At 38.2% G+C, this 12,668-nt stretch overlaps 1 protein-coding gene and 1 long non-coding RNA gene across 2 annotated transcripts; one reads left to right on the top strand and one right to left on the bottom strand.

Moving 5' to 3' along the window:
• Positions 1 to 882: 882 nt before the first annotated feature.
• LOC109936661 (C-C motif chemokine 20-like) lies at positions 883 to 3,549 on the bottom strand. Its single transcript, XM_020535255.2, has 4 exons — positions 3,450 to 3,549; positions 1,520 to 1,637; positions 1,341 to 1,418; positions 883 to 972 (listed from the first exon to the last, which is right to left on the bottom strand). The coding sequence occupies exons 1-4, from the start codon at positions 3,529 to 3,531 to the stop codon at positions 906 to 908; spliced, it is 345 nt and encodes a 114-aa protein (XP_020390844.1). The 5' UTR covers positions 3,532 to 3,549; the 3' UTR covers positions 883 to 905.
• Positions 3,550 to 3,982: 433 nt separating this feature from the next.
• On the top strand, positions 3,983 to 11,566 carry LOC125484628. The gene is made up of 3 exons (XR_007263453.1): positions 3,983 to 4,127; positions 10,727 to 10,815; positions 11,320 to 11,566. It is a non-coding gene; the product is annotated as an uncharacterized LOC125484628 (long non-coding RNA).
• The last annotated feature ends 1,102 nt before the right edge of the window (positions 11,567 to 12,668 follow it).

Here is a 12,668-nt window from a genome sequence, read left to right as displayed (position 1 = left end):
CCTGTTCAAAGACATTACTGTCAAATTGAGGAAACTGACATCAGGAATGTTGCAGGGAATGGTGGTCTCTGAGAGCCACCCTTTGCCCTCAGTATACTAGCACCCACCTCTGTGATGCCCATCCTGCCATTACATGGGTGTTGTACCAGCAGGAACCACAAGCTCACCAGTGGCGCGGCCACTCAATAGACCATCAGTTTGGCTGCCAATTATCAGTGGGTAGGGCTTCAGCCCCTACAGTATTTGCAGAGAAGGCTCACTGCTATCCAAATAACTCCTAAGTGACACTTACTTCAGAAGGCTGTCCCTAAAGAGACAAAATAAGGCTGTTTGGTGAGATCGTGTTGACTTTATTAAGTACAACCTAATAATATCAGACTGCAAGAAGTCGAATTAGGTCAAGCACAGCCAAGGAAACGTCTTATTGATTACCGATGCTGATTCCCTCTTGGGCTGCCCTCTGATAGTTGTACATTATTTTGTATTATTCTCAGCTCCTCAGACAATAAACCAGTTCATATCTACATTCAGCAAGAGCTAGATGACATTCTGATATGAGGCAAGTAACATTCAGACCACAAAATTTATAGGCAATGTCTATTGCCAACAAGAGAAAAAATCCATCAGCCCCAATATTCAAAGGCATCAGCGTCTCTGAAACTCCACATCAACATATTGTCAGTGAATGCAGAAACACTTTATTTGAAGATAATATGTCAGAAATTAATTTTAAATGCAGCCTCTCATTTTCAGAAAACATGGTCATAACTAAATCAATATATACACAGTTTGAACATGTCATTTCAGCACCTAATACTACAGAATGGCTTTAATAAACTTAAAACACTTAAGATTTAACTGTTACAAGAAACTGTAAAATAACCTTGTAAGATGGTAATAGGACTTCAGTTAACTCCTGCTGCTGTAGGTTGAGGAACTTTGTTTTTATGGGACATTTTCTCCAGCTTCTCACTAAAAACCAAAAAAAACCATCTTAATTATATACCCTTTAAAACATTATTCCCACTTTGATCCCTACATAGGGAACAGGAGATAAAAACATTATTCCCACTTTGATCCCTACATAGGGAACAGGAGATAAGTTTCTTTCTTATTAGTATTTTTGGCAACTTCTTCAAACTAAGCAACAAAAAATCCACTGAGAGCTAATATTTCTAATGATCAGACTTAAAATAGTTTTATACCCAATTATGTACCAGTCTGAATAATACTGACAGGTGGGGCTATGTCATTGAAATTCCACGATAATCAAAGGTTCTTATTAATCTGTTACATATACAGAGTCTTTGGGTGGATGAAAGCAAAGATTGTGCTTTTACCTTAAATAGCGAAGTGCACGTTTCACCCATGCATTTTCTGGATTTGCACAAACCCACCAACCTTTCACAGTATACAGTCTGTCAAAATAAGTGATGGAAAAGATTAACTTTTGATTGGCTTTAAATGAAATGGTGTCATTTAGAAATGATTTGACTTTTAGATCTCTAATCCTACTCACACAATTACATCTATTCTGCAAACTTCATTGGACTTCTGTTCCACATAGCCAGCAATGCGCATAAATGGAAGTGATCCCTTTGAATATTTGAGGCAACAGTCTTGCACGTGTATACGTACTGGAACAAGGAATTTATAGAAGTGTTACAAGCTGATATGTAAGAAAAATAACTCATTACTACCAAGAGTTTATATACTGGATTGCTATGATAACGTTCCAATCTACTCTACAATCTCCAGCAACCCTACATGGTAGCACATTCCTGAATTTTCTGACTACTATCTTAATTGCATCCTCATCCCCTATTCAACTGAACAGGCAGCAAAAACCCAAAGTCAGTAGGTGCTCCTTAATGTACATATGTGTCAAGTGCCAGCGGTGTTCCCAAATGCGATTGCAAAATGGAGGCCTGTTCAGGAAAATGGCACTGAGTTTTCTGCTAGGTCAACCTATTGGGGAAAGAAATCAGGGCAGATCCTCAAAAGTGTATGTTCCTTTAAACTGTTTTCTTTCTTACTTTCCTTTTGGTGCCAATAATAGCAAGTGTGGATAGGAACTCAGGCCTTCACATCCACAGACACCCAATGCTCCCCCATTGTGAGACACTGAAAGGAACTGGCAGCTAAGTTTATTACTAACCTGTCAAAAGCAGGCAGCATCTGAAACTTGAAGGGCAGAAAGTTGACTAATAGAAATTAAACAAGCTCCAGGAGTTAAAATTCTCTAGATCTTATTTCTGGAACAATGGCTATTTGTTTGTAGCTCACAATATTGTTCAAATGCTGAAGACAGGTCACACAAACAAATACCTGTTGAAGTTATTCTTTCAGAAATGAGATGGAGGTTATTGCCCCAATAACACAAAAGGTAAATAGTCATGTGAAATAATAGTCATTCATATCAATCAAGAAGAGCTTGGGTTTTTTTTTCAGTGATCTGTGCTAAATCAATTGATCCCACTCAGTGTAGGGGTGGAGGAGATAAGATATATTCCCAGAGTCCCTCAGCCCAATGAGATGAAAGCGATCAGCTCAGAAATACACTTGACATGAACGCATAGATTAATGCTGGAAATCGACTGAGGTAATTGAAAGATCAATTAACCAGATGGACAAGGTGGAGGAAAATCCACTGAGGTGGACTGACCACCTATGTTGGAGGCTGTGAAAATAGTCATATATTAACATAACTGGAGAGAAAAATTGTGTGGACTCTGTCCAGGCATTTGGTTCCCTTGACTGAGTAACTAGTTAAATTCAAGTGTGAAAGACCATGATTAGAATTGGAAAGGAGGGAGCAATGAAACTGGAGCAGGAAAAGGAAAGAGAGAAAGAAGGATTTGCCTTGATATGGCATTTTGTTTTTGTAACCCGCAGATGTCCAAAAGCACATTACACCCAATGAAGTGTTGCCCTAATTATAATTTAGGAAACACATGGCCAATTTTTGCATGGCAAGATTGTACAAACAGCAGTGTGAGAAAGATTTGATATCTGTTTTTGATCTCGAATGGAAGAGGTATGTTTGCCAAGATACTGGGGACAAACATCATGCTGTTCTTTGGAAAAGCACCGCAAGATCTTTAATGGTTCCCTGAAAAAACAACTAGGGTCTCATTTTAGCATCACAGGAGTATTTGCCTGGATTTCTGTGCTCAAAGCTCTAGAGTGGGAATTAAACCCATAACCTTGTATGACACAGTGCTAAATGTGTCACCAAAAACTCATAAATTATCATAATTTTGCATTAAAATCATCAAGGTTGCATTAACTTGTAATATTTCGAATATTTTTGAGCACTTGTTCTGTTTTCAATTGTTACATGTTAATTCACTGATGCAATTATTACAACTGACTACCTCAATATTATGCAACTAGATGATGCCATAATAACCTACGTAGAATGAAAAGAGAAATATTATGGGACTTACTTGCATGTGATCCAGAAAACCAAAGCATAATCAGGATCACCAGGAATTTCAAATCAACCAAAGCATGCGCTTTCTGATCCATTATTCTCTGTCACTTTTTAATTCCCCCTAATTGATCAGCTCAAGATAATGAAGCTGAGGTCTATTGCTAGCTTCTCCATGGTATTTGTTTGCTGATGGGACTTCTATAGATGTTTGCTCATTACTGCATTTACCACAACGTAGTCAACTACGCCTGTGACAAAATGTTCCTTCTTTAATAACAAAAATATGCACTGATTTCCTGTTCGATTTTCATCTTTTTCATATTTAAATATGGGCCACAAAGTTAAAGTGTTGAAAGAAACTTACAGTTATTACTTTGCATCTAATCAAACTTCCTTTGAGTTTCATGCTATTTGCAGCAAATGGAAAGTTTCTGCAATTCACCAGACCCAAAGTAGGCCAATCTGAAAGTAACACTAGCAGCCTGCGTCAAAATAAAAGCATAGAGATATCATTCTAAGTCTCTACACTGATGTGGTTATTGTATTTTGTTTCTCCAGCAAAAGCAGAAGCACAAGAGCTGGAATTTTCCCCTGGGCCTCTACACCAATGCAATTTCACAGGGAAAGTGGACTAAAGGATATCAATGCACAGCCATTCTGGAGATTTTCCTGGGTGCACTGGATCATTTAGGTACATTGTAAGATGGAAGCATTGTTTTGCATGCGTGTGCTCTAACTCAATTCATTTCTCTGTGTATAGGTGGTCCATTATGATTTGGCATCAGAATTGTACTTTCCCGGAACAATAGTCCTCTGTCTAGTTGACTATGAAGGGTGTCTATCCCTGAGTGCCATGTAATGATCTGCACTGGGAAATATATCATCTGTATGTTTGATGAGTAATGTGACTACCATGACAATTCTCCCATTAATCCTGTACTCCTTGATTTTGTTTAAACTTGTGTAATCAATGCAAGTTCAAATTGTCAAGGAGAGAGCGTTGGCAATGTTGGATGAGGATTGAGCCAGCTTGCCTGTAAGACCCCAGATCATTAAAGTGTTGAAACTGTTTTAAATTTATTACCTAGCACCAGCCTTGTAAAATCAAGCTGCAGTATAAACAGTATATACAAAATAATATTGGTCTTTCAGACTTCCTCTGTGTTTTTCAGTAGCCAGATGTATTGAGGAATATTGCAGTTCCCCAAAACTTCACTTCCGAGATAAGGCAACTCAGCATAAGTCAAGGATCAAAATTCTAACACAGCTCAATTATATATTGGGACCTATGTTATCCACTGGGCCAACTGAGGCACTCTCAAAGTATTTGAACGTGTTCTGATAGTCTTAGATAAAATGAGTGTGCAATTGGTACAGGCATCGTGCACTAACAGTGACAGTTTTGTCTACATAAGCTCTAACTGTAAAAGATTTGTTTTGCGTTACATCAGTTTGTTGTTCTAAATCCTCGCACTTAAAATAGGTGCAAATCCAATGCATAACAAATTAAATTTACTACTACAGCTGGAGAAAATCAAGATTCCCTCAACCGGTGTATACAAAGTTTAGCAAGGGGCTTAAGAATCAGCAACGTGATTGAACATCCCAAACCAGTAATAGAAAATTCCAATAAACCCTCAGCCTCAGTATACTGGAAGAAAGTGAAAATGAATATTATTTTTTAAGATCTGTATCCAATCTTTACGAATCCTCTATCCACCCCAAAGTGATTTTGAAGCACAGGATCCAATTTAAACCCGTTCAAAAGCCATCCACTTGTTTAGTGTTAAAATTGGGCCCATCATCATTGTTGTGCAGCCAGACTCCACCAATAAAAACAATGGAATGAATGGCCAAGTAATGTGTTGCTGGTAGCTTTTGTTGAGATGTAATGGTAACCAGAACACTAGAACATTTCTGCTTCTATTCCCATGGTTCCATTGAATCTTAAATATTCAAGAACTGATTATACCTCTACTATACAAACATCACTTTAAACAATGCAGCATTCCCTAAATACTAAATTGTCAGCTTAGATAGTGTACACAAGTCCTACAGCTCAGCTTAAATTCAGCTTCTGCAACTTCAACTGCAAGAATGCTAACAACGAGATTACAGGGCCTAATAATTACATTTTGTTTTCAGCTATTTAAGCTTAATTAAATTAATTTATGCAAATTCTGGAGGGGCTTATTTGATTACATTTTGCTATTCATGATTGCTGGAGATGGATTAATTCCAGACAAAAGTACCTTGAGTTTTTTTTTGTGCAAAATACAATATGATTTCCTCTACACCAGCTCCATTTTACATCCTTCAGTATAAATGTATTAATTCCTTTAATTTTCACAAGTTTGAATAATGCCTCTTTTGATGCTGTATAATATTTATTTTGTTGCTTTTTTGCTTGTTTTTCATCCCGAATTGGTTTCTTAGTGGAGCTGAGAGAACTGGATGCTTGCAGGCATAAGTTAATATGATCCAAATTTTATTCAAGGATTCTGCTCATATTTCTTCATACTATATTCTTTTATGGTTCAGCAATCGGGAATGTGTTCTATTATTTTGTATCTACATGCTTGTTTGGTTGTTGCTTTGGTTTCTAGAGTGGAATTATTCACTAGAGACTGACTCGTGGTCATATGGTGAGGACTTCAGTTCAAGAACATAATAGCCACTATTTACCTGATATTGCCATTAGCCACAACAGTTGAACAAATACATACCTGTTTTGTTGAGTAGGCTGCAGTTTGGTGCTAACTTCTAAATACCTGTAATACTGTAGATACCTGTCTGCAGCCAGTAGATGTCAACTGTGGTTCATTGGCAGCATAATATAATTCTTTGAAGTTTGAATCATGTATAACCAAGATGGCTAAGAAAGTGTTTAGCACACCTGCCTTCATTGCTCTGACTTTTGAGCATAGGAGTTGGGACGTTATGTTGACGTTGGTGAAGTGTTTTCTGGAGTACTGTGTCCCGTTCTGCTCGTCTTATTATAAAAAGCTAAGTCTTAAGCTTGAATTATTCAACCTTTTAAATTGGAGAGGGTTCAAAAGGGATTCATCAGGATGTTGTTGGGAATGGAGGGTTTGAGTTATGAGGAGAAGCTGGATAGGCTGGGACTTTTTTCACTGGAGGGTAGGAGGTTGAGGTGTGACCTTATAGCGATTTATAAAATCATAAGGGGCATTGAATAGCAGGTGTCTTTTCCCTAGAGTGGTGGATATCAAGACTAGGGGGCATATTTTTAAGGTGAGAGGAGAAAGATTTAAAAAAGATATGAGGGGCTATTTTTTGTTTCATGTGTGGAATAAACTTCCACAGGAAGTGGTAGGTGCGGGTCCAGCTACAGTATTTAAAAGACATTTAGATGAGTATGTGAACAAGAAATGTTTGGGGGTATGTGGGTCAAGCGCAGGCCGATGGGACTAGTTCTGTTTGCGATTATGGTCAGCATGGACCGGTTGGACCGAAGGGTCTGTGTCCATACTGTATGACTCTATGGCAGCCCACTGTCACCTCTCAGTCAGAAGGTTGTGGGTTTAAGTCCCACTTCAGGGTCTTGGGCACTAGATTCTGAATCTGCATGATGCTCTGTGCAGCACTGAGGGAGCATTACTCATATGCACACCACCAACCGCCTTCAAACCAACACCACCGACGCTAGTAGGTGGTTAGCTCCTAATGTGACGCAGTTAAGTATTGGCCAGTGAGTTCCAAGTATTCATCAATCTGATGCCTGCAGCATGACCTGCTATTGAAATGAGAACAGACAGTGGAGACAGTTGCTTCACCAATGTCACACCGGTTTTAGCATCAGGTCAAATTTCTCCTTGAAGTTTGTTTCAGTCAGAAATGTTAACAATCAAGAATTCTAGCTAAGACAAAAAGAAAAAAAATTAGTTTCACAAGAACGCTTGCCTCCAATTCTGATGAGTGGGAATGCATGGGCATATTAAAAGGCGATAGCTCACATTTTGAACATCAGTGCTCTAGGAAGCTCAACATTTACAGAGCATCCCATATTCCAACCAGTAGGGTGAGAGGCATATTCTTAAACTGTTACATTTAGACTCACCAACTCTGCAAGTAGAAGACTGGTGCATATTTTCACAGGATATAGACCAAGAGTGCTTAACGCTGCAATGGGTGTGATGCACTTTCTAGCCTGTAGATGTTTGTAATTAATGTACATTGACAGGATGTGAATTCATGCACCTATGTTTGTGCACTTTCAAACATGTAGAAAAGTCTAAAATATAAGTAAAATATGATAAACTTGCAGTTCATTACCTATGTTCATTCGGTATTTGTGGAAATGTGTTTTATTTGGGTCACTGAATACATCTAACATTGAGTCATCAGACTCCACCTATCAGCTTAAATGTTGAATGTGACTGAAAAAGTACTTAAGAAATGAGCAATGACATCTTCAAACCTAGTTGTCTGATTCAATCTTCTTTTCTCATAAAAATTTCCATTACACGTTGCTAACAGTAATGAGCCTCCTCCCATCTATAAATCCCTCTCTCATTCTCTGGAATTGATAACTTCAGATTTTACTAACATTTGTTAATGGATGACAATATAATGGTGACAATATAATGAGTGAATTAGACAGAAAATGAGAAGATGCAATTTTGAACAAGACATTTACACATGGGTCTCCCAAATTGATTCAATTTACACATTTTGTCTGGATTAAGAGAAAAATGAAAGAAATTCTGGGTTCCTAACTTTTGATGTGAAGCCTAAATGAAAGCAAATAGATGTAGTAAGGATCCTTCCAAGACGGAAGAGAATAATAGAGAAGATGAAATAAATCAAGAAGTAATAACGAGGGCAACTGATCAATTTTTAAAAGCTTGCAAGGGAAGGTCCTATGGAGGGAAGAAGTCCATGATTTTGAGGTTCTAAAAAAGAATGATTCATTAGTCATAATTCCAACAAAGTGAGGAAGCAGAGTGGATGATGTTGGAGTTGAATTATAGACAAGCAAGTGATGAAAGTTCCAAGCACCGTAGTAATACCCATAAAAACTGAGACAAAATGAGACAAAATGTGAAACAACAAACCAGCTCGGCGAACCAACCAACCTCAACACCCACAACCCGAGCTACAAATCTACTACAAAATGAGACACTGTGATAGCAAGAAGGGATTGAGAGCATGAGGTATGAGATTGACAATCAGAATAAAAGCTGTAACAGCTCTTAACTGCACAAATAATATTTAATACAGCAACATTTAATCTCTGCCCATCAGATTTTCATATTCACTATTGTGGATCAAATTTCATTTATCAAAGTTACCTATGACTTTAAAGAACAAAATTCCTAGGATGATTGCTGTAGGATGTTACTTGTCACTAGGACACAATTAATACAATATGCAATTTGAATACACACTCTCTGTCTGGCATTAAACCAGTTTTAACGACAGCTTACTCTTCATCAATCTACTGGACCATAACATAAACAAAACCTAAGTGTAAATGAATTGATTCAGAGATAGCAGGAACTGCAGATGCTGGAGAATCTGAGATTCTGAAGAAGGGTCTAGGCCCGAAACGTCAGCCTTCCTGCTCCTCTGATGCTGCCTGGCCTGCTGTGTTCATCCAGCTCTGCACCTTGTTATCTCCGTAAATGAATTGATATTTTGCAGAATAATTGGATTGCAGTCATTCACGAAGGCAGCTCACTACCACCTTCTCAAGGAAAACTAAGGATAGGCAATAAAAGCTGGCTCAGCCAGTGACACCAACATCTCATAAGTGAATTTTTTTTTAAAAATTGAATTACTTCTTCTCGCATCCTGACTCTGGGCACCAACAAATCATGAAATAGCAACTAACCTTACTAGAACTGTCTTGATTTGTGTAACTCAGCTACTGATTAGATGAGTTGACTGAGCCAGTGGGGGAGGTGGTGGGGGGGATGTCTACCTCTTTCACTTCTAAAGATTTAGAGAATATTGCACACATAACTTCCCATCTTACACATTTCCCAGTTCATGGTATTTAACATTCTTGTAATACTGCCCTGATAGTCAAGAAAGAAAATCAGATAACTACCTGAGAAACACACTAGCCATCAGTTGGGTTTGGTCACGGGTCTGTATTGAGTTAGTTGATCTCAGTTGGGGAGGCAGTGGTAATGGAATGGAAGTGTACTCCAAAAAATAGTCAATAACTACAGGTAATGAGAGCCTAGATGAAACTTAGTAAGGGAAAACTATTTTGCTGTATCAAGGGGTTTATTTCAACCTTTATCCCATTGATGCTTGGATCTGCTGAGTTGACAAAGTAAAAGTTCACTGCCTTTGTAATTACAGTTCAATGTCTCACAATGCCACTACTCTTATCATTTTCAGCTGTTAGTTTCAAACATTGGAGCTGGTTAACCTCTAAATATTGGTAAGTAGGATGTGTTAACCTCCAAACTTACTTCATAAAGTTGGTAATTGCTTTTCAAATGAGTCAGTGAAATAAAAGGCTCTCCTTCAATAAACAACAATCTTGATATTAACTGCTGCAGAAGAGCAGTCATTAAACTGCTTTCCAGAAATATAGTTAGATGACAGTACACTCATTTTGTTGTTTGAAACAAAAGCGGCTTGATAAATGGAATGGTTGATTAAAGAAGAGGAGAATCAAGCAATGAAATCTGAACATATGGAAATGAAGGGGACAGGAAAGGACCAGATATCTATGAAACACGTTCTGTAACCTTTTGATTCACCGCCTACTTATTGTGATTTGCAACCTTCTACTTCCCCAACAAACAACTGCACAACATTCCGAGAAAGTACTGTTTAGGGAAGGAACGACTTTGGAAAATACCTTTCAGACCCCTAAATGTGACTGGGGACAGATTTCCCAACCATGTGTCTTCAGCATGCAATGCTATCAGCAATGAAGAACTTGCTTATCTCCCCTTTGAGTGTTTGCAGCAAATCTTCTATCTTTGCACCAAGTGTTCATATTTGAAATGACCATTGATAAGGCCAAATTGCAAGATAAAAGGTCACAAGGTTCAACCCCCTTCCAGTTTATTTGAGTGAAAAGTATATATTGGACTTACTTCTGCTGAAGTTTCCCATTTTCCAGCAGTGCTTTTTTGAATGAGATTCATGGTGTCTGGTCTAGCATGGTTCATGTGATTCTGAACTCATTGTTTAAACATTAAGGCAAAAGTCTGAAATGTTTCTCTTGATATCGAGATTCTGACCTTTTTGTTTTCACTTTATTTTCCCACCTTTCTCATCATTGCTCACATCAATCAAAAGACAGGACAATTCTGACCTCAAGGTTTGAAATCCTTAGAAAGACTGACACAGGAGGAACACGAGAGACACAGCAGAGAATAAATGCACAGGTAGATACTACAAATGATTGAAACCTTAATTCACAGAACCGAAACGTCAACTTTCCTCCTCCTCTGATGCTGCCTGGCCTGCTGTGTTCTTCCAGCTCCACACTGTGCTTTCTCTGACTCCAGCATCGGCAGTTCTTACTATCTCTGAACAAGTTTTCATAGAGTTTACTTGCTATTTATCCTTACCAGATATTTATTATTGAATTATCAATAATAATTAGAAAGACAAATTATTGAACAACATTACACTAACATTGCAAGCATAAACGTAAATTATCATAACAACCTAATGGAATTTATTACGGTTTGAGGCAATCAAAGGAAAAGAAAAATGTTTAATACAAAATATATTTGTATGATATCCAATCTGGCTCAGTAATTCTGAACAATAATTCAGGGATACACACAAAGGTTAATAGCAAATAAAATCTTATTATCACACTCGACAGTTGGTCATTTAATCACTATTTTTTAAAAAATTCTATTCCTTATTTCTATTTTCAGATTTGAAATGCAATGGGTTTTTAAGTTGTGAGTCATTTCATCAGTGAAAAGATCTACCAAAAGGATTGGAAGTTGCCTCAACCAATTAAAACTGAATACAGGCTCTTGAGCCACCTATAGAAAGATCATTGGAGAATCAAGGAAGAGTGCTGATAGCCTGGAAAAATGTGACTATGAGATGGAGAATTCTTTCTTGATGCAACATATCATTAAATGATTTGAGTTGAATAATTGGGTGATTTTCTGACTAGGCATAATTTAAAATTAATGCATAATGTATTCTACTTGAATTGAATAAGGTTGTAATACATCCAATCAGACTAAAATGATAAATAAATAATGCTTCTATTGTGTTTTATCTTGAAATATTACCCTTTCAGCAGTTATGGCATTTTGATACTGCTTCTGAAAGCCTATACGTATCAATATGACTCTGACTCTGTTTTGACATCCTCTCAGTGACTGCAAAGTACTGCATTTAGCTGGTTACAGCCTGTGCATAACCCAAAATATACATAATATGAATACCAAAGGCAAATGTGCTCAGGAAGCCCATATTTGTTTACGTGCACTGTCAAGTTGCAATCTAATTTCTAGGTCACTGACTTTAGTAACCTCAGACATCATCCTTTGTTAAAGTGTGCTAGTTGAACAATTTTCTCAACAATTAGATATATTTAACTCCTGCATCTTTCAAACTTTCCGTCTATTGAGAATTTTGTCCAATGATTGGTTAACCATGCTGGAAGTTTCCCCATATATACCCTATGAGTTTATTTAGGAAAATCTCCTCGATGTATGAAATAATTTGGCTTCAGTTTCCATGTTATTTCTTCCATACAGATTTATATTATATTAGATTTACATTAGATTTATTTATTTGTCACACTAAGTATAGGAATACATCAGTACAGCGAAAAGTGCACAAAGTCACCATTCACTGGCACCCACTTGGTTACAAAAAACAGCATTAAAAGATTTTAACAGAGCCAAATCGTAAGCAAGAAACAAAAAAGTCCGGATCTCAGAGTCCCTAGTCCCATCTCGACAATGGTGCAGGCACTGTTCCAATCGCTAGGACACCCTGGAGCCTGCTACCTCCTCGTCGACCCCACTCTCACCGTCGCTGCCTGACCGGCCCCGCTCTCACCGTCACTGCCTCAACGACCCCGCTCTCACCGTCACTGCCTCACCGGCCCCGCTCTCACCGTCACTGCCTCACCGTCCCTGCTCTCACCGTCACTGCCCCACCGGCCCCGCTCTCACTGTCACTGCCCCACCGGCCCCGCTCTCACCGTCACTGCCTCACCGACCCCGCTCTCACCGTCACTGCCTCACCGACCCCGCTC

Source organism: Rhincodon typus, chromosome 13 (genome assembly GCF_021869965.1).
Source record: "Rhincodon typus isolate 14 chromosome 13, sRhiTyp1.1, whole genome shotgun sequence".
NCBI lineage: Eukaryota > Metazoa > Chordata > Chondrichthyes > Orectolobiformes > Rhincodontidae > Rhincodon > Rhincodon typus.
The sequence above is the reverse complement of the archived record's forward strand: the minus strand, read 5'-3'. Positions and strand labels throughout refer to the sequence as shown.

Coding starts and splice junctions, on each gene's coding strand:
- LOC109936661 (XM_020535255.2), bottom strand. CDS start 3,531: ATGGATCAGAAAGCGCATGCTTTGGTTGATTTGAAATTCCTGGTGATC. Junction 1,638..3,449: donor GTTTTCTGGATCACATGCAA/GTAAGTCCCATA, acceptor TCCTTGTTCCAG/TACGTATACACGTGCAAGAC. Junction 1,419..1,519: donor TGCAGAATAGATGTAATTGT/GTGAGTAGGATT, acceptor TTATTTTGACAG/ACTGTATACTGTGAAAGGTT.